Here is a 20,285-nt window from a genome sequence, read left to right on the forward strand (position 1 = left end):
GTGGAATCCCCCCAAATCCCCCTCTATTTCGGACGATTTTACCCCTCGTAATCCCCTTTTCCCACCCCGAGGTACAACCAAATATCTTAGGGCTAACAAGCAAGAGCCCCAAAGTCAAAAATTAATTATGATCCTTTAGGATAAAATGATCAGAGAAATAGGATCTTCGTACCGGTTCAATCAGATTGAAAATTAGAGCACTTAATTTTTTAACCGTATTTTTTAATATATAAACTGTAGGTTGAAAAATTAAGTGTTCCAAATTTCAATCCGTTTGAATGGGTGGGAAGGTTTTATTTTTCTGATCATTTAATTTTAAAGGATCATAATTAAATTTTGACTCGAAGACTCTCGTTGATTAGCTTTAAGAAAGTCGTACAACCAAATATCTTAGAGCTAATCAACGAGAACCCTAAAATCAAAAATTAATTATGACCCTTTAGGATAAAATGATTAGAGAAATAGTATCTTTACACTGATTCAAACTGATTAAAAATTGGAACACTTAAATTTTCAACCCACAGTTTATATATTAAAAAATATGATTAAAAAAAAAACGAAGTGTGAAAGATTAAAAACGAATTTAATCTACGGTTGTTAGTAAAACTGACTTTTTCAGCCTACAGTTTATATATATATATATATATATATATATATATATATATATATATATATATATATATATATATATATATATATATATTAAAAAAATGAATTTTATCAAATTAAAACTGACTTTTGTTATTTTGCAATATTATTAAATTAGTACATTTATTAGTAAAATTAAATATTAAGGCTTAAAGTGTGAAAGATTAATTATATTTGTAATTATATATATAACGTAATACATAATTAAGTTTGGAACTGCACAAGGGCAAAAGGGTCATTTGATAGCTTTTTACATCATCCACCATTCTTTATACCCCTATTTATCCTTCATTCAAACCAAGTGCTATTTAATACCCTCTCTATAAACATCACATCTATGTGGGTCATTCCTTATTAACCAATACCCCATACTATCCAATCTTCTTTTCTTACATAATACCTCCAACCCTAATCCCGTATCCAAACGAGCCCTTAGGTCCATCCATACCCTCCGTCATCAACCCCAATGAAATTACTATATCACCTGCAAACTTATCCCCCCAAAAATCTCATTGGGAAATTCAAACCCCGAAGCCCAACACCTTATCCCATATCCTTCCGCCTCTATAAAACCCAACAAAGCCCTCACCATTTCCCTCACCAAATTAAGCAACCTCCTCCTACAAACCCCCACCCAATCTTAGTCAATTAAAATTTGACAGTTATTTAACCATGAAGAGCCTCTTCCTCTCCATGACCCTCCTCCTGTCTCTCCTCTTCTTCGTCGCCCACATAGAAGCTGCCATTCTGTGCAACACCGTCACCCAGAAGGCCGCCCCCTGCCTTAGTTATGCGACAGGAAAAGTCAAGAACCCTTCCCCCGGCTGCTGCACTGGGCTCCAACAGCTCGTTAAGAGCGTTGGATCTGTCCCCGACAAGAAACAAATTTGCCGGTGCCTACAGGCTAGTGCTAAGAATATGGGCATTCAGGATAGGTTCCTTAGCCAACTCCCGAATGTTTGCAACATTAATGTCGGGTTCCGCGTCTCCACTTCCACCAATTGTGAAAAGTGAGTCCATTACATTCTACAACACACTTTCTCTGTGAAATTTTTCCCAAAATTATCAGTTAAGAAACATGATAGTTGAAATATTTGCATGACTAATCAATGTTAAGTTGGATTTTGCAGGATCAACTGAAGTGTTTCGGAAGGGATGCAGTGACTGTGCACGAACCATCCTAGTAGATGTAATGCCAGTTGAATAAAACAGTGAAGGTTATGTGTGGGAGGTTCATATGAGACCCTACTCTCGAGTCTAGACCTTATGTAACCTTCGGTTGGCGCTACTGTTTAAATAATTTCAGTTTGCTTCCATTTCCGCACCATATCTTCTGCTGTGTTTGAGCATCAATAGCCTATAAATAACCAGCATAAATTTGCAATGAATCCACTAAAATTTCCACATCAATAGGATATACAAACGTTTGCCATTTATTCATAACTAAAAGACAATCACTCAACGACCATTTGAACAAGGAAATGCAATTGATGCATTCATTCACGCATTCAGCCCTTACTGAAATGTTCTTTCATAGATTTTGACTAGAAAACTTAGATTTTGAGTAACTTGACATAAAGTTTGTTCAAAAGAATGATAGATTACCAAGGGATTTCTTGACCATCCCAGGCAAAAAACTTACCATTATCGCGACTCTTTGCATTATTGATAATACTTAAGAGCTTCTGAACTGAAAACTCCTTGGTGAAAAGCTTGCCTTCAGCAATATTTCTCTGAAATGGCCTGGAGAGATCGGTATCCACTGTACCTGGATGCAGTAGAATGCATACAATTGGATCCTTCTTTCTAGCAAATTCCACTGACACAGTTTTCGTCACTGCAAGCATCAGTAAAAAGAGTTATCATTAGTACGCAACTGAAGTTTAACAAATCACTTGTAATTTAGGTTGACTGATATTTTAAAAATAGTGGCAGATTAACACAAACTAGTTGATCCAATTCAAGGTCAGGGTGCCCATCCCACTTATACTAAAACACCAAATACACTCAGAAGTTTTCTCTTGTTTAATTTAGTACACGTATTCATCTATGATTTTTCTGTTAGTAAGAGATTTGTCCATGTACAGATTACATGATTTTGGACAAGGAGTGAATCAAACTTAATCAGAATAAAAACATGTTGGAGTTGTTTCTGTCAAGGCGTCAATGAGAAAGATGAGAACTGTGAATAGTTGTAGAGTTATACATCTAAAAAGCTGGGAGGCCAAGTTCAGCAAAATCATTGAAGTATACATATCAGGACATGTAGGTGGTCCATTAGACGTCACAAATTTGCATGGAAATGGCATACCACAAACGGAAGTTACAAAGTTAAATAAAGAAAGCCACTTATAATTTGGAGGTTGGAAGTAGCACAGGAGTGGTAATATGTCGCAACCATTTTTGTCCATCTTTTTTTTTCCTTATAACCATTACTGCAGCCTTCTCCAAAAAAGCCGACTGCATGGTCTTGGAAACAAAATGAGGATAGCAAATTACACAAGCAACATTCTCACATGTTGAGAGTCCATAATTTATGACATTTTATTTCAGGTACTTTCCAAAAGTGAGAAGCAATGAATGCATTCCCCCATCCCGTCACATCCTCAATCCCCAAGAAAACATATGAACATCAGCATGCATAATGCACAACGATATCTAGAGACAAAAAAATCAACATGTTTGAATTTATAAAGGAATAGGTAGACAAATTTAGGACTAACATTCATACAACTGCAGCTCTCCTACTCATGCTTCTGTTGGTTTTCGAAGATGAGTGGCCGGAGTCGGATCAGAGCATTTGTTACTTCATGGTGAAGGCATGGCAAAGAGTGCTTCAAAATATGTAAAATTGAATGTCCTCGCATCCTTGTGATATAAAACCTAACCTAACCTTTTAATAGTTCAAAAAGAGAGAATCGTCATTAAGGAACTTCGGGATAGATCATACATTGATTAAGTGCAGCCTTGGAAGATCGATATGAGTGCCATCCCCCTAAGCTATTGTCGCCAATGGATCCCACCCTGGCACTTAAGTTGGCCACAACTGCAACATCTCTTTTAGTCCCATGGCCTCCTCCAGCCTTAAGCAAAGGCCACAAGTGCTGCTCACATAAATTGCAGGGGATAGAGTTATACTGTCAAATGAGAAAAAAGTGCAGAATCTGCAGATGAATCCTAATAAAATGAATGGATCTTCCATCACAATGCCGGAGAGAGTACCATGTTACACAAACTTGGTTATGTGTGTGCATGTGTCAAATACGGGTACTTGAAAAATGAAATCGCCCTGTCTAACCTCCATAATCTGAGACATGGGAACATGAAATAGTTCTTAGCTCAAAACCCTTCTTCCTAAGACAGGGGTCAATTTAGGAGTCCGTGCAACATGGCAAGGCCCTAAATGCACACGCAAGAAGACAGTAAATAGTGCTTTTCTTTGGTTCGTTGGCATCTAGGACAAGGCTCACTAAATATGATACCCCGTCCCACATCGGAAGTCTACATGAGTGATCATGGGTATATAAGGAGCCATGTTAGCTATTTCTAGGAACTTGACCTTAAGCATTTTCAGCCTGTTTGGATGCGGGGAAAGAATTGGGGGTATTAGTTAACAAGGGGGATAAGATAGTAGAGGGTATTAGTTAATAAGGGATGACCCACATTGATGTGATATTTATGGAGGGGGATTAAATAGTAGGTTGTTTAGATGAGGCATTAGAGAAGGGAGATTCAATAATATTTGGTTTGGATAGAGGATTAATAGGAATGGTGGATGATATAAAAAACTGTCAAATGACCTTTTTGCCCTTGTAGATTCCCAAATTAATTATGTATTACATTTTATATGTAATTGCAAATTTAATTATTCTTTCACAATTTAAGCCGTAATATTTATTTATACTAACAAATTAACGAATTTAGTATTGTTATTAAACAATTTTTTTTTATAAAATTTCGTTTTTATAAAAAAAATTAAGTGTTTCAAATTTCAATCCGTTTGAACCGGAGGAAAGATATTAGTTTTCTGATCATTTTATCCTAAATGGTCATAATTAAATTTTGACTCTAGAGCTCTCGTTGATTAGCCCTAAGAAAGTCGAAGAGTCAAATATCTCTTAGGGCTAATCAACGAGAGCCATAGAGTAAAAATTTAATTATGACCATTTAGGATAAAATGATCAGAAAACTAAAATCTTTCCACCGGTTCAAAAGGGATTGAAATATGGAACACTTAATTTTTCAACCTCTTTTAAATAGGTTATATATTAAAAAATATGGTTAAAAAATTAAGTTTCCAAATTTCAATCCGTTTGAACCGGTGTAAAGATTTTAGTTTTCTGATCATTTTATCCTAAATAGTCATAATTAAATTTTGACTCTAAGGCTCTCGTTGATTAGCCCTAAGAGATATTTGATTCTACGACTTTTTTAGGGCTAATCAACGAGAGCCATAGAGTAAAAATTTAATTATGACCATTTAGGATAAAATGATCAGAAAACTAAAATCTTTCCACTGGTTCAAACGGATTGAAATTTGGAACACTTAATTTTTTTCTCAGCTTTCCCACACAGATACACTTCTGCACTTCACTCACATACACCAGCAAAAATGGAAAGTTGGGGTGGAGGAAGGGGGATAAAGAGGGGTGAAATGGTCAAATTTTGAGGGGGATTGGGGGGTATAATTTATGGAGACCTCAGACCCTGTCCAAAAATAAGACTCCCGAATTCCTCATCTCTGGTCTTACCGAAGGAGGAGGATAACCGAAGACCCCTGCAACTTGAGTTCCCAAACGAGGGCAAAAGATGGGCCCCAAGTCTTGGATGAGGGGTATTATTTATCCCCCCTTCCTTTACTGCATCCAAACGACCCTTTTGGACCATGTGGTTAGGCTCTAACAAGTTACTGGGCAGTAGTCTACAAGGGGAGTTACAAAATGGTATCAGAGCAACCTGTGTACACAACCGAGTGGGCTCGGGCAAGGGAAAGGTTTTGTGTAATACCCTGTGACTCTAGGCTTGGGGCTCATTTGGCCACCAGGGAAAAGACCCGTGAAATATCGTGGTGACTCTGGTCACTCGAGAAAGACTTGTGAGATACCCTATGACTCTGGTGCTCACATCGAAAGTCCACATGGATGATCCTGGGTATATAAGGAACTGTGTAAGCTATTACCAATACCTTGAACTTAAGCATTTTGGGTCATGTGGTGTGGCTTGTGGATCAAAATCAAGGTACTGGGCTATTGATTTGCTTGGGGCATTACACTAAATGTGCGTATTTCATACACATAAGATGTCATTATCAGACAGCACCAAAAACCTCATTTGGAAGGAAACTTGCGAAGATAATCTCTTGGAAGAAAACTACGATAGCTGTTTGCCTTAGATATGAGCTTCTTTTTCTTGGAAGAAGAACTCAGGAAAAAGGGGGACTTTGGAAAGTTTACCCTGAAAGTCCATGTTTTAGCTCTCAAACTGGTGATTCTGCTGAAACTATGAATGTGCAATGCGAAATCATGCAATGCAAAATTGACTCAAGATTGAGAAACCTCAGCTTTCATACCTTAATCACCAAAATTGGACCCACTGCATTAACCTCGTAAGCCAGCAACGAGGATGACTTCTGTAGTTTGCTCAAGGTTGTTTCTGTACTGGAAATTCAAACAGATAAGTCTATTCATTTCTGCAGTCCAGCAAAAAGAAAAAGCAAACTATTCAACTTGAATACCAATTACTTATTCATAGCTTCTCATGAACTCTGAAGTAACATATGTACCTGGCTGCAAGACATCAGGAATTGAGAGGATGCCAGATGCATTAATCAGAAGGTTTAAAGAGCCATATCTCTCTCTTATGGACTTGGTCGACTCCTAAACACACAGGAATTGAGAGGATGCCAGATGCATTAATCAGAGGTTTAAAGAGCCATATCTCTCTCTTATGGACTTGGTCAACTCCCAACACACAAGTTTAATCCTAAGAAAAATCGTTGTTTAGTATCAAAAGTTTTTTGGTGAATAGCTTTTATAGTTGGGACAAGTGATTGTAATCCTTCTCTTGACCAATTCTTAGATTGGTTTGAGCTTTTCCTTTTGCATGGAGTGTATAGAGCCTTTTTGTCATGGAAATGTAATATAATTAGTTACTTATCAAAAAAAAAGGAAACAACAGCTCCAATTGAAGACGAGAAAGAAAAAGTTGGACTTATACAGTCAAGTCTCTATAGGTTTCTATTCTGTTAATTGATTCTTTGATTAAAACAGAAGCCGTGACCTTAATGACATCAATCCACCGCCTCAAAAGCTAGTGCATAACAATCTTTGAGGGTTCCTTCACTCCTATTTTTATTACGGTTTGAACAAGGGACTAAAAGATGGAGGGAGAAATGACCTCTATTGTGCTTTCAATGGTCAGATCCAACTGTAGAATGTTAAGCCGTTCAGCAAATTTATTTTTCAATTCAAGAAGTCCTGTTGCCCTGTTAGGATTGCGGCATGTCGCAACAACGTGCCCTTCGTCATCTTTCTCCAACAGTTGCTTAACCTACAAAGGGAAGCTATCAAAAGTCAAAACATAAAGTACGAGGGAATATAACTGATTTACTGCATGATTGTTAAATATAAATTCTAGGAAAGCTACAAGATTCAGAGACATCCAAAGAAAATTTCAATAGTCCCATATTATGGTTAAGCAATAAAGTGGTACATCGCTCACTAGGGTCAACCATAAATGTGATCAGTCACAGAGCATAAGGATGATGAAGAATTACCATAAGCATTGATAAAATATCAGGGCAATACAATTAAATGGTAAGCAATTGCCAATCCTCCGCCATGTTATTGGCAATGCCAACCTAAGAACAAAATCTAGGAGTTAGCAGATATAGTTTCAGGCTGGCCTGACGAGGTAAGCGAAAGTGATGCAAGAGGAAGACCACTCAAAAGGTCAAAAGACCGATTCCACTCGGTGAAGTTCGATCTCAAATTCACCTCATAAATAGGATTCATAATGGCACATATTATGCCCAATCAAAGAACACAACAGAGGTGTTTGGATTTGGATTAGGTGATAAAGAAGATGCATAGTAATTTGTCAAATACAGCAAAAGGTAAGGATCAGACCTATGTAGCGTAACAGACACTGACATGCTCACACAGTTATTTTCCGAACATCCAAAACGAGGCACACGCAAAAATCTGTTTCTAAAAAACTTTACGACAACTAATTATAAGTCTAGGCAAGGGTAAAAAAAGTATAAAAATATTGATCAAAGTTGAAAAAAGTACAAAAAAGACGAACTAAACGACAGCCTTTTTTTTCTTTCGTCTTGAGTGAACTTTTTTCAACTTTTGATAAGAATTTTTACTTTTTAGAATCCTCTCATCAAGACGAATACCAATATCAGAGTCCATTGTATATGGTAGAGAGAAGTATTTTTTTACTCAAAAGGAATATAGGAACAAAATATGTCAACAAAAAATAACAACTCTATCAATCACCAAAATAATTAGTAATATGTGATGAACAAAACTATGTCAACGTCTAGTATATTAAACATGGAAAATAATTCTAGGGAATCCGAATTTGTATTCCAACATCCCATAAGAAACCAATACCACAAACACTGCAAACTAACGGACATTGTTAACAATTCTACCTCCTTTTAGGTCAAGAAACCAAGCTATCCGCCAAACATTGGAAATTTTATTACGTGGGTATGGTATAACCAACAGACCATCTCCAGCCCTCGCTCAATGTTAAACTCAGAACCAAAATCTGAGTATAACTCCCAAATTCTCCCTCCAGCCCTTGACTCTAACCAGAATCAAATCGAGTATTACTCAAATTTTTAACCTAATGGAGACTCAAATCTTTACTCAAATTTTTTAAAGTCATTTCCTCCCTCTCAAATTTACAACTATGCCATTATTGATGCTTTCACTCTGGTTTTTTTTTTTTGTGTGTGTTAGTTAAAATATTATTAAACGAACTTGCGCATTACAGGTGCAAAGGGGCATACCCCAGAACAAAACAAAAGGACAGACCAATTACAAGAGGGCATACATAGCCACTCCACTAAAGAAAAGTAAAACAAGCAACCTCAGACTAAACTAGCTCCTTGGATCAAAAACCCTATAGCTAATAGACCATTTGCAGCAAATGAGACGGTTAAGATCAGGCTTTTACTCAAGTTTATGCTTAGATTTGAATTTTTTCCCATTGAAGTGCTCTATACCAAATGAAGCTTTTACACAAATTTGAGTGAAAATTTGAGTAAGGGCTGGAAATGCTCAAGACGGATCAAACCCATATTTTGAATTAAGAAATAAAAAAAGCAAGAGACAAGCAAACAGAATTAAGGGTAGTAGTTAAAACAGAGTAGTAAAGGGAGGTTGGGAGAATTGCACTCACAAATTCAAGGCCAATGCCTCTGGAAGCTCCTTGCACCATTGAAACACCACCACCACCTTCCCATTTGGACGCGTAAGTGCAAAAAGAAGAGACCCTAGTCACTGATCGGATGAGATATTGCGTTGTTCCCATTAACCCGCTGTGGCTGAGAAGATGAAGCTTCATACCCCCCTGCTGTTGCTGTTGAATCACGGGTTTTTGAGAGAGAGAGAGAGAAGTAATGGACATGCGCACGCCACGTGACGTATCCATCGTATGCCTCGCGCCGCGTCGGTTTTTTACCAAGTTTTTTTTTTTGTTGTTTCGGTTTCGGTTTCTGTTAATCTTTGTTTTTGAAATGGCAATTACTCTAAAGATCTACCTCCACGTCCAAATACACACTACACACACCCAAATAAACATTCATCCAAATACACACACTGTGTGTGTGGTGTGTATTTGAGTGTGTGTTTGGGTGTGAAGGTAGAACTACTCTTTCTCTCTCTTTTTTTCCCCGATACTTTATACGACTTTTTACTTTTTTCCATTTTCACTAGTTTCCAAACCAGAAATGTTGCTGGTACATTAGAAGTGACACAAACAGCGCGTACAGCGCGTACAACGCGCATTTGAACCCATTTCGGGTTCAACACAAATAATCGGAGCCGCTCATGTTGTTCAATATATTTTGCTTAAGGTCTCCATAAAAAATTAACCCCATCCGACATCGATAAAGGCGTTTACGAAGCGTCAAAAATCGCTTTAGAAATTTTCATAAGCAATTTTGGATGCTTCGTAAACGCTTTTATTGATATTGGATGGAGCTGATATTTTACGGAGACCTTAAGAAAAATATATTGAACAAAATGAGCAGCTCCGATTATTTTTGTTAGACCCGAGACGGACCCAAATGCGTGCTGTTCGCACTGTTTGTGCCCACTTCTGCTGTACCAGTAGCATTGCTCTTTCCAAACCAACTGTGCTATTGAGTATTAACACAGATAAGTTTGCATAGATTTGTGTATAGAATTTTTGCGGAACTCATTTTTGGATCTCACACAAATAATTTGATCCGTTCATTAATTTTAAATTATTTTTTAAGGGGTCTCGTAAAAAATCAGCTCAATATGATATATGTAAGTGCTTGATCCAATTTTATAACTTTTCATTCAGAATTTTGAATTAAAATTCTGAATGAAAATTGTAAGATTGGATCAAACACTTACATGTATCTTATTAAGTTGATTCTTTACATTGTCCCTAAAAAAATATTTTAAAATTGATAAACTGATCGGATTATTTGTATGAAATACAAAAGTGGGTGCCACACAAAAAATTTGCGTTCATAGTAAAGTAGCATGAGATGTCCTAATGCTTCCCCATGTTTTTACTGCTTTAGGCTTTCAAAATGCTGTTGGAAACAAGGATTTAAACTTTGAGTGGTCTGCTATAGGTGTTAAGAACATGGGCTGTTGTTGTGACCCTCTGCTCTTACTTTAATTATTGTTTTGCGCTTAGTATGACTCTCCACACTCACTCTCAATTATTGCTCTGCGCTTACGTGACATTGTGCTTACGAAATTTTTTAAGGTAGATTTTGAAATTTCAACTTTTAAAATGTTGTTGTGACTCTTTGATAAAAATCCTTAGCAACATGTATTGAGATTTCAGGGTCTTTTTAGGAGTTGAAAACAAGTTTGGGTGGTTTTCCCCCATTTTGTTTAATTTCAAGTATTTTGAGAGATAATTTTCACCTTTTTACACTAAATATTATCAACTTTTATTACAGTGTAATCATAATTTGACAGCTAGTTGCTTCTATAAGAGCATCCACAGTGGACAAATCAAAATTGGAAAATCAAAAGTTACCACATCACCTTTTGATTATCCATTTAAGGGGTTGCTAAGGTTGGCAATGTAGATGTCCACAGTGGCATAATCGAATATTGAATAATCAAAACTTGCCACATCACTTTTTCAACCTATAAAAATTTAAAAATTGTCACCATATAATTTTTTTTTAAAAATAGTTTTCAAACTAATAAAAACATGTTATTCGAAATAAAAAAATATTTTTTTGAAAACTTTTATTTTGAAAAACACTTTTCAAAAAAAAAGTTTTTGAAAAAAAGACAATTTTTTTTAAAATAACAGTTTTTAAAAAATGGTTTAACTGTTTTTGTAAAAAAAAACTTCTTTTAAAATTATTTTTCTTAGAAACATTGTTGAGGGGGGGGGGGGGGGGGTTTGGTTATTGGTAAAAAGTTGTTAGTTTTGATTATTCAATGGCCAAAATTTGATGAGTTGCTAAGAGGTTGTTAAGTTTGGTTATGCTACTGTGAGCACTTTTTTGAGGAAACATTGCTAACTTTAACAACTTTATGATTTTGGTTATTTCACTGTGGATGCTCTAAGAATCTAGCTAGAATCTATAATCAACCGAATATAATCTTAGTACGTATAATAAAATTTAGAATTTGTTCCCACACCTACTGCAACCACCCCACAACATTACAGATGTCTCTCAAACGTTGATTTTCCATAATGGTGTAGACATGTGATTTTAATTATCATATATTTTTTTGGTTAAATCAGCTTGAAATTAAAAAGGAGATAACCGAATATACAGCCTACAAGGGGCATACCCCAGAAGGAAACAAAAGAAAGAAAAAAGAAGAATAAAGAAAAGTGACTCGTAAGTCAATTGGCTACAAGTTACTAAAGTAAAGGGTACCATTTGTTTCCATTCCATCTAAAAAAGAGGGAACGGAAACAACTGAACATTAGTACCGAGAGATATGAGTTTGAGTCTATTACATAGCCATGAAATGGAAACAGAAAGATTAAGGACTCTATTTGTTTCCGTAGCATTCGAAGCGTCTACAAAAGGGACATAGCACCATGCCACATGACTGAAATCTGGATTGGTAGCAGTTCGGATGTACATGACCAATAAGTGGCCACCGTAAGGCACAACTATAGTTGGTGACGTAGCAGCAGAAGAGAAGGCACAAGCAACTAGCAAAATGCAGCACGCAACTGCACATGAACAAGGCTGCCAATACCGTAAGGGAACTCTAACCAAACATGGACACAGATGAACCCAAAGAAAAAAGCAGAGGAAATAGAAAAAAAAAACTAGGGACATGCCCCCTAGAAAGGCTTAAACAGCCCAAGGGACAACCCTCAAGGGTAGGTACAAACATAAAAGAAAAACAAGCAAAGGTAGCCAACTCAAAAGCACTAGTTTGAGCTACAAATGCAGCAGCTGTCCAGGACATCAACAAAAAGGACATTCCAGCAGCAAAATGCACTCGCAACAAAATGGAGACACCCAATGTCCAGCAACAAAATGGACTAGCTAATAGAAGCCAAAACCTGGACATACAACAATGAAATTGGCAACAAATGCCCAACAATAAAACCTAGACATTCATAAGCATACAATGCCCAACTAAAACATATGCACTACTGCCCTTAATCAGATTTTATCTTGTTCAATAAACCAATGAAGCAGCAACCAACTACGGACAATGTGTGTGAGCAAAGCATGGGTCAGATGCATGGAGCCAATCTAGATACTACGGATAAAGCAACAAAGGAGATATCACAATATCTTTTGTAGTAAGATTCAGCATGATGTAGTATTGTAGCTTTAACAAGGAAAAAGATCAGAAAGCTCATGGATCACATTCAATAGTGCAGTAGTGTAAAAGAAAGACAGTCTGACCCAAGCAACCAGTTACTTCCTTTCCTCCCACAACACTTCAAGTAAGAAAGTAAGTTCAAGTACAAGTTCAAAGATTTTGTCCATAGCACTATGTCCTCACTTTACAACTCCCTCGGAAAGTTCACAGCTCCTACTCTTTTTTTCACTCATGTGCTAGGACAAGGCTCCACCAACTCCCTCCCTAGTTCTCACAATAAGCCCCCACTACGTATTACCTCCTCTCTCAAAGAAATGATGAGGCACTAGCACACACCTCACAGGGAAAGCACACCATATAAGGAGGGATCACACAAAGTCTCCAAAAGACTCCACCAAGGAATAAAATATATACCTGATAAATAGAAGTAATAGAATTCTGGCCCTCTTAAGAAGGACCACTTTGCACACCTTATCTTGTGTCACCATGGGTGGATTGCTGAACAATCTGCTATTTGCACTGCCTCTTGTAAAACAACACTAAGTGAACCAAATAGCAACATATAATGTTAAAGACAGTAATATCAAGTGATGCTTTAACTCCCATTAATATTCCACTCATTGACAATCCATTGTGCTTGAATTTTTGGAAATTTGGACAGTGATAAAAGTCTTGCTCTAACCATGGAATTAATTTTGTGAACAACTACCTCCCAAGAAGAGGACTTGCCTTGGAATTTTCTCACATTCCTTTCTATCCACACATGGTAAACAGTAGTTGTAAAAACTAATTTAGTGATGAGATCCTGGAGAGAGGTGCCTTTGACAGCAGAGAGAAAGGTGACCCAATCAGCCCATGGTCTTGGGAGCCAAGTAACATGGAGTTTGCATAAAATGGAATCCCAAACCTGTTTAGAGAATGGGCAATTAAAGAAGAGGTGATCATGGCTTTCACTCCCCTGGCAAAAACTACATTGAGAAGAATGGTTAAGGCCAAAAAGTACAAGTCTATCTATAGTAGAAAGCCTATTTTGAATAGCTAGCCATGTGATAAAGCTACATTTTGGTATGTGTGATGAGAACCACACCAATTGATGCCACAAAACCTTGGGAAAGGGGGTTCTCAATTTGTTTCAAAATGAAGCAATTGAGAACTGACCATTGGGAGAGAGGGTCCATTTGGAGTGATCAGACCCACTTAGTCTGGTAGGTACTAAAGGAGGTAGGGTTCTTCTGACCTCATTTAGTTCAAACATTTGGGTAGTAGGAAATGCCCAAGTTGAGTTATGAATGAGGTAGGACACCATAGCATCCTTGGGGATTCCAGAGTCATAAGCAATTCCGGAACCAACTCTGTCTATCAAGGGGCCAAAAGGATGCCAGTTGTCATACCACAGGGAAGTGGAATGACCATTCCCTATCACCCTAAGAATATAAGGTTGTATTAAGGGTCTAAGTTGCAATAGTTTTCTCCAGACTCAAGTGCAGTCTCCAGGAATTTTCAAATTCCAAAAATTCCTTCCTTTAATTAAGTATGATTTAACCCATTGACACCACATGGACTGCTCCCCTCTAGAAATAAGGAACCAAATGCGTTTGGCAATGGCTGCCTTATTCCACACTTGCATGGACTTGAAACCAAGGCCACCGTCCTGCTTAGGGGCACACAGGTGCTCCCAAGAGACCTTAGCACCAATTTTCCTAAGATTAGGGCCTGACCAAAGAAATGCTCTAAGAATTGACTCTACTTCCTTAATCACCTTTTTAGGAATTATGAACAAGGAAGACCAATATGTTTGAATGGAGAAGAGGACATTCTCGATCAACTGAACCCTACCAGCATATGTGAGGTCCTTGTTTGTCCATGTCTTAGTTTTAGCAACAATGCTATCAACTAGACGCTGGCAGTCAGAGGCTTTGAGTTTAGTGGAAAGAAGTGGCACCCCAAGATATCTGACAGGCAGTGTGCCTTCTTTGAAGCCTAAAACCTCTAAGATTGCCAATCTAGTGGTTGTGTTAACCCCAGAGAAATAGATACTACTTTTTCCAGGGCTAGGTGAGAGTTCTGATAAAGTCTGAAACTCAGAGAGAGCACTCTGGATATGATTAATTGAGGTTAGATCCCCCTTGCAAAAGATCATAAGATCATCAACAAAGCAAAGGTTGATCAAATTGGTACGGCCACATCTCCAATGATAATGAAAACCAGGGAGAAGGGATTTCTCTCTCATAATACAAGTGAGAACTTCCATCACAATTACGAATAGGTAAGAGGACAAAGGATCCCCTTGTCTTAGTCCTTTTTTCCCTCTAATGTAACCAGTGACTTCCCCATTGATGCTGAGAGAATAATTGGCAGTGGTAACACAAGCCTGAAGCCACTTAATCATTGTGGGATGGAAGTTCATGGAAGAGAGGACATCCCATAGGTATTCCCATCTAACATTATCATATGCCTTCATAATGTCTACCTTCATAGCACACCTAGGAGTGGATGATGATTTATGGTACCCTTTCATGAGCTCTTGAGTAAGGTAAATATTATCAGCAATCTTCCTGCCTTTAACAAAACCTGATTGCACATGATCAATTAACATGGGGAGGGCAACCTATAATCTTCTAGCAAGTATCCTAGAGATACATTTGTAGACAGTATTACAACAAGAAATGGGCCTAAAGTCCCCAACTTTGGATGGATTAGGAACCTTAGGAACAAGTGCAACAAGGGTAGAATTTGCCTTTGTAAGCAGCTGGCCAGACCTAAAGAAGGTTTTGACGGCTGCAGTGACCTTATAACCAATAATAGGCCAAGCTTTCCTGAAAAACCCAGCATTATAACCATCAGGACTAGGGGCATTGGTAGGATTAAGGGACCAAAAGGTGTCCTTAATTTCAAGGTCAGAAACCTCAGCAATCATGGCAACCTTTTGACTATCAGTTAGCTTCTTTCTGATTACCTGGTGAATCCTAGAATGCCCCTGGTAAAGAGTAGGATGAGGTGATCCTAGTAAATTAGTGTAAAAATTAACGAATCTGGTCTTGATATCCTCAATAGCATGGATGAGAGTTCCATCATCAAGCACCACTGGTAATCTTACTCCTATTTCGTATGTTGCTCACAGCTTTAAAGAAATAACAAGTACATTGGTCCCCGAGTTTAAGCCATTGAATTCTTGATTTTTGCTTGGCCAAGCTTTCCTCGGCCCTTAATAATGTGAGGAGTTGCCTATGTACAACTCTTTCCTGGCTTATGATGGAAGGATTAGAAGGTGGAGATCCCAATTCTCTTTGCAGAATCTCAAGCTGTTGTCTAGATTCAACAACCCTTTTAGAGATATCACTAAACTCTCTGATGTTGAGTTGCTTAAGCTCTTTTTGCAGAAATTTGAGTTTCTCACGTACACAAAACATGAGATTCCCAAGGATCACTCTCCTCCAAACTTTCTGAACTACTGTTAGGAACTGAGGATGATCCGCCAGAAAGTCAAAAAATTTAAAGGGTTTAGGGGAATTCGTAGGACTAGGTGAGATGCACACAATAGCTGGGGAGTGATTAGTAACCCCAGGAGTGGGAAAATTAGCATAAGAAAAGCTAAAAGCTTTCATCCAATGCTCATTGATTAAGACCCTATCCAACTGGATACTGACAAAGTGGGAAGGGTCTTGCTTGTTGGCCCAAGTTAAAAAACACCCAGTATACCTAAGATCATCCAGTTCTAATGCATACAGACACTGATTGAACTCATCCATATGAGAGGGCCAGCTAGTATGACCCCCAATCTTCTCATTAGGGAACCTAATGGCATTAAAGTCCCCTAGGACCATCCAAGGGGATGAAGTGCTAAGTTGGTGGAGGCTAGACCATAATGCCTGCCTATCCACATGGCGGTTAGCTCCATACACAAAGATTGCAAAAAAGGGTGTCCCTCCACATTTAGACTGAACCTCACAATGCATAAATTGGTCAGATTGATCTAATACTTGGATATGCATCACATTAGGATTCCAACACACAAAAATCCTGCCAATGGGAGCTTGAGGATAGTTGTTCACAAAAGTCCATTGAAGACAGACAAATTTCATTATTTTGGTAGCCCAAACCTCCTTTATTTTATGCTTCAACAACCCCAAAAGTGAGAGCTTGTTGTTATTTACAAAACATTTAGCCTCTTTTTGCTTGATTGGATCATTAAGACCCTTAATATTCCAAAAACCAATGTTAAGAGGTTGTATAGTCATTAAAACAGATTTCTAAGCAACAAAAGATATGCAATTGGCAGAAATGGAAGTATTAAAAACTGCCCTGACAAAAAGGATATGGGTGAGCTAATTCCTTCCATTGTATAGGGAACCTGCTGACTGTTCCCTAGCTTGTTTCCTCCATCTTTTCCTGGCAGATTTGGAAATTGTCTGATAAGGTTCAATACTTCCAATGGAAGCCAACTCTACAACTTTCACCCTGTCTCCCAAATCTTGAAGGTCAGGTGGTTCAGGAGTTAGGGATTTCTTCAATTCAGAAATAGTGATTACCCTTCCTAGCTCCATAGGATCAGAGCAATTCACTCCATTAGAACATTCATTCTCCAATGCTTCTGTGAGAGTTGAATCTTGCCTGATAACTGGAAGGTAGAAGTGAGTGGCTTATTAGAGCCTGCCTCATGAGCGTTGGTTACTACTCCTTCCAGGACTTTCAGCAGTTCATCTTCAAAATCACCCTGTTCTTCTAATTGAGTCACAATGGGATCTAGTGACATATTTAATTGGTGAGGACTTGAGATGGCAGCCAGTGAGGATGATTCACTACAAAGGCCAATCTTTTTTTTTCCATTCCCTACCTGGGTCCAAACAAGATTTACAGGTTTGGGTGGTAGAGTAGAGATGGGGGGTGGTAGAGTAGAGATGGGGGTTCTTTTGGCACAGTGGGCTATGGAGTGCCCAAACACACGGCACATATTACACATGAGAGGGAGGACTTGGTATTCAATAGGAACTACTACTGATTCGCCTTCCACAATAACTGTAACCTCATTGGGAAGATCAAGCTCAGCACTGACTTCAATGCAAATCCCTGCTTTAGTTGATTTTGTCTGGAGAAGGCCTGGCTGTTTAGCCGTCTTTGCTGTGGCTTGGTCTACATGCAACGGCCGCCTTATTGTGCTAGCTACCCTACTCAAACATTCTTGATTCCAAAGTTCAAACGGTAAATCATGAAGTTTAACCCAAGCTGGGATCCTGGTAGGTTGCTCCTGAGCACGTTTCATCATTCTATGCCAATCTTTAAGGACAAGATATTTTTGTGAGAAAAAATAAGGTCCCCCTTCAAGAATTTGTATTTTAGCTTGTTCATCCTTAAATTCAAACAAATAGAACCCAGCTACATCAGGTTTGACTGCTACAAACATGTTTTTCCATTGTTTCCGAGCAGTGGAGACAATGAGGGGGTATGCCATTTTCCCATCCAAGAAATGACCTGCCAGGTATTTGTTCCACTTACCCACTTCAGTCATCTCTAGATCAATTTCAACTAGTGTTTTTTTGCCTCGTTGTAGGTCAGGGTAATAGTTGAGTTTCATATCCAGAGATGGACTCTGCGCCTGGAGGAGGGAGGCCCAATTTGTTGGTTTGGGTTTAGGTTGATTCTGACTAGAACCGATTCTAGGATTGGGATTTCTAACAATAGGGTGGGTTGTGGTGACCTGTCGATGTTGTTGTGGGAGTGATTGAAGATTATCCGGAGTCGATTGGGGAGGAGTACCTGATTTGGTATCAAGCCCATGACTTGAGGGAGGTGGACCAATGGTAAAGCTTGGAGATAGGTGAGGAGGAGCATTCCGAGGTCGAATATCATTTGAGCTATACCCTATATTAGGATCACCATCCACATATGGATCTCCCCGAGCATTGAATAGGATTCTAGGGTTAGAATTAGCATTTTGTACCTCATGAGACGCCCGCTCCTCAGCCTCCAATCTCAAGGTCTCCTCGAAGAAGACCTATTGAAGCTTCCTAACGGGACTAGGATTCTTGCATGATCTGGGGCTGTGATCCCCAAACCCAGATGAAGATGCTGGATCGAAACCTAGATTTTTTGAATCAGAAATTGTTTCGATGGCGGAAGCACCAACACCCTTTTGCTTCCTTCTGATTTCATTCGAATCCAAAGCTTTACTGCCTAAGCCATCCGCGAAGGAGATGGTGCCATCGGCCATGGTAGACGATCACTGTAGCGGTAGAGTTCCTATTGCCTTGTCAGAGATCGCCAGTGTCAGAGCGTATTTCAATATACAGACGCCTTTCCGCCGCTTCGAGGGGAATCTTTATTGTGTGTTGACACCCAATTTTGATCCACCACTCGAAAATCAAGTTTACTTTTTCTTTTCAAAACCACTTTAATTATCATATTTGTTATAGAACATACAAGCATTATTGTTTAAAATGCAGACTCAAGGCTAGTAAAGAATATATAGAAGCGTCATTAAACATATACAAACAGTCATCATACAATTGTCGGCTCATATATTTTGGAGGCTCGAAGCGAATTCCCTATATTGAGACCCTTACATAGTCATGAATTTTTTTAAAAAAAATGATAAAAGTACAAAAATAAAAATAAAAACAAACTAAAAGGATACAATTATGACAATATAAATGTAAAAAGATATTATTGCATGCAAGAGTTTTTGAAGAAAATAACATACAATTGTGTTTTTATTTAGAAATATTCTAATATTAATATGTAAATTACATTACAGTAGGGCCTCAATTTTGGACCAAAATTCGGGGGCCGGAAGCGGCCGCTTCCCTGGCTTACCCCATGAGCCGGCCTTACAAACATTTTCTTTTCTTTTTTTTTTAGGAGTCACCTTACAAATATTTTTTTTTAATCAGCAAAAGTAACATTTTATTAGGGAAATGAGAAAGGATTCCAACCAAAAATTGAAAAATACAGCCAAAGGGATAAAGCCCAAAACAACACCTGAGGGCCTAAAGTGCCCAGATAAATACAAATACAGCTCAAACATCTCAAAAGGCCTAAAAAGTCTAGATCAAACATTAAAGCCCAACCCAAAGAAAACCCAAAACCTAGCCCTAAGAATGACGTCGCCACCCCAATCATTCAGACAAATCATGCCCACCGTCGGACAGCCACCACCGCAAACCACCTAGCCACCTTTGGCCTCCCCTACGGAGATGAATCCCATACATACTGAATTGCCACAGAAGTTACACCTTGTCGTTAGGCGAGTACCGGGCAACAACGACCACTGCAGGGGCCACGCCGACCACTTCAACAAAACGTTAGAATCCCATGCCGTTAGGCAAGATCGGACAACCCAACAGAAGGCCAACTGGAAAACAATGTTTGAATAACAGCCGAGAACGGGGAGACAGAACGACGAGGTGATAAGCCCACAATAATGTAAATAATCGGGCATATCTCGCTCATTTTTGCCACGCTTGCGCGCATAACTCTATGATTTTGAATGATATTGCACGAAGGGTGCGTTTTTGGTGTTTACACGTTTTCTTCGATAATAAGGCGGATTTTACGCCACAGTCTCTCTCCAAACATTGATCGGGGATCCGAGGGCTC

At 38.4% G+C, this 20,285-nt stretch overlaps 3 protein-coding genes across 6 annotated transcripts; 1 reads left to right on the forward strand and 2 right to left on the reverse strand.

The window, feature by feature from the left end:
* The first annotated feature begins 1,236 nt into the window (after positions 1-1,236).
* On the forward strand, positions 1,237-1,964 carry LOC131312999 (non-specific lipid-transfer protein D, cotyledon-specific isoform-like). The gene is made up of 2 exons (XM_058341038.1): positions 1,237-1,658; positions 1,779-1,964. Exons 1-2 carry the CDS (start codon positions 1,321-1,323, stop codon positions 1,786-1,788), a joined length of 348 nt encoding a protein of 115 aa, XP_058197021.1. The 5' UTR covers positions 1,237-1,320; the 3' UTR covers positions 1,789-1,964.
* LOC131312998 (uncharacterized) lies at positions 1,526-9,283 on the reverse strand. 4 transcript variants are annotated; one of them, XM_058341034.1, is made up of 7 exons: positions 9,067-9,283; positions 7,045-7,197; positions 6,431-6,524; positions 6,218-6,300; positions 3,599-3,785; positions 2,291-2,485; positions 1,526-1,684 (listed from the first exon to the last, which is right to left on the reverse strand). In XM_058341034.1, exons 1-7 carry the CDS (start codon positions 9,229-9,231, stop codon positions 1,668-1,670), a joined length of 894 nt encoding a protein of 297 aa, XP_058197017.1. In that variant the 5' UTR covers positions 9,232-9,283; the 3' UTR covers positions 1,526-1,667. The 4 variants fall into 4 exon arrangements, with proteins under 4 accessions (XP_058197017.1, XP_058197019.1, XP_058197016.1 ...); XM_058341036.1 differs by lacking the exon at positions 1,526-1,684 and adding an exon at positions 1,851-2,005; XM_058341033.1 differs by lacking the exon at positions 1,526-1,684 and having other exon boundaries at positions 2,022-2,485.
* Positions 9,284-13,824: 4,541 nt separating this feature from the next.
* On the reverse strand, positions 13,825-17,236 carry LOC131313914 (uncharacterized). The gene is made up of 5 exons (XM_058342408.1): positions 17,052-17,236; positions 15,812-16,712; positions 15,351-15,669; positions 14,279-15,263; positions 13,825-14,116 (listed from the first exon to the last, which is right to left on the reverse strand). Exons 1-5 carry the CDS (start codon positions 17,234-17,236, stop codon positions 13,825-13,827), a joined length of 2,682 nt encoding a protein of 893 aa, XP_058198391.1.
* Positions 17,237-20,285: the final 3,049 nt, after the last annotated feature.

The sequence above is a fragment of the Rhododendron vialii genome, chromosome 13a (genome assembly GCF_030253575.1).
Source record: "Rhododendron vialii isolate Sample 1 chromosome 13a, ASM3025357v1".
NCBI lineage: Eukaryota > Viridiplantae > Streptophyta > Magnoliopsida > Ericales > Ericaceae > Rhododendron > Rhododendron vialii.

Bases quoted from the DNA above. Each gene is read 5' to 3' on its own strand.
- LOC131312999 (XM_058341038.1), top strand. From the start codon at position 1,321: ATGAAGAGCCTCTTCCTCTCCATGACCCTCCTCCTGTCTCTCCTCTTC.
- LOC131312998 (XM_058341033.1), bottom strand. From the start codon at position 9,231: ATGAAGCTTCATCTTCTCAGCCACAGCGGGTTAATGGGAACAACGCAA. The intron at 6,301-6,430 runs GTACATATGTTA...TTTCCAGTACAG, and splicing joins TCCTGATGTCTTGCAGCCAG to AAACAACCTTGAGCAAACTA. The intron at 2,486-3,598 runs GTATGATCTATC...TGATGCTTGCAG, and splicing joins CAAGGCTGCACTTAATCAAT to TGACGAAAACTGTGTCAGTG.
- LOC131313914 (XM_058342408.1), bottom strand. From the start codon at position 17,236: ATGGAGCTAGGAAGGGTAATCACTATTTCTGAATTGAAGAAATCCCTA. The intron at 15,670-15,811 runs GTGAGCAACATA...ACTCTTTACCAG, and splicing joins CTTGTTATTTCTTTAAAGCT to GGGCATTCTAGGATTCACCA. The intron at 14,117-14,278 runs GTTCCTTATTTC...TTATATTCTTAG, and splicing joins GCCATTGCCAAACGCATTTG to GGTGATAGGGAATGGTCATT.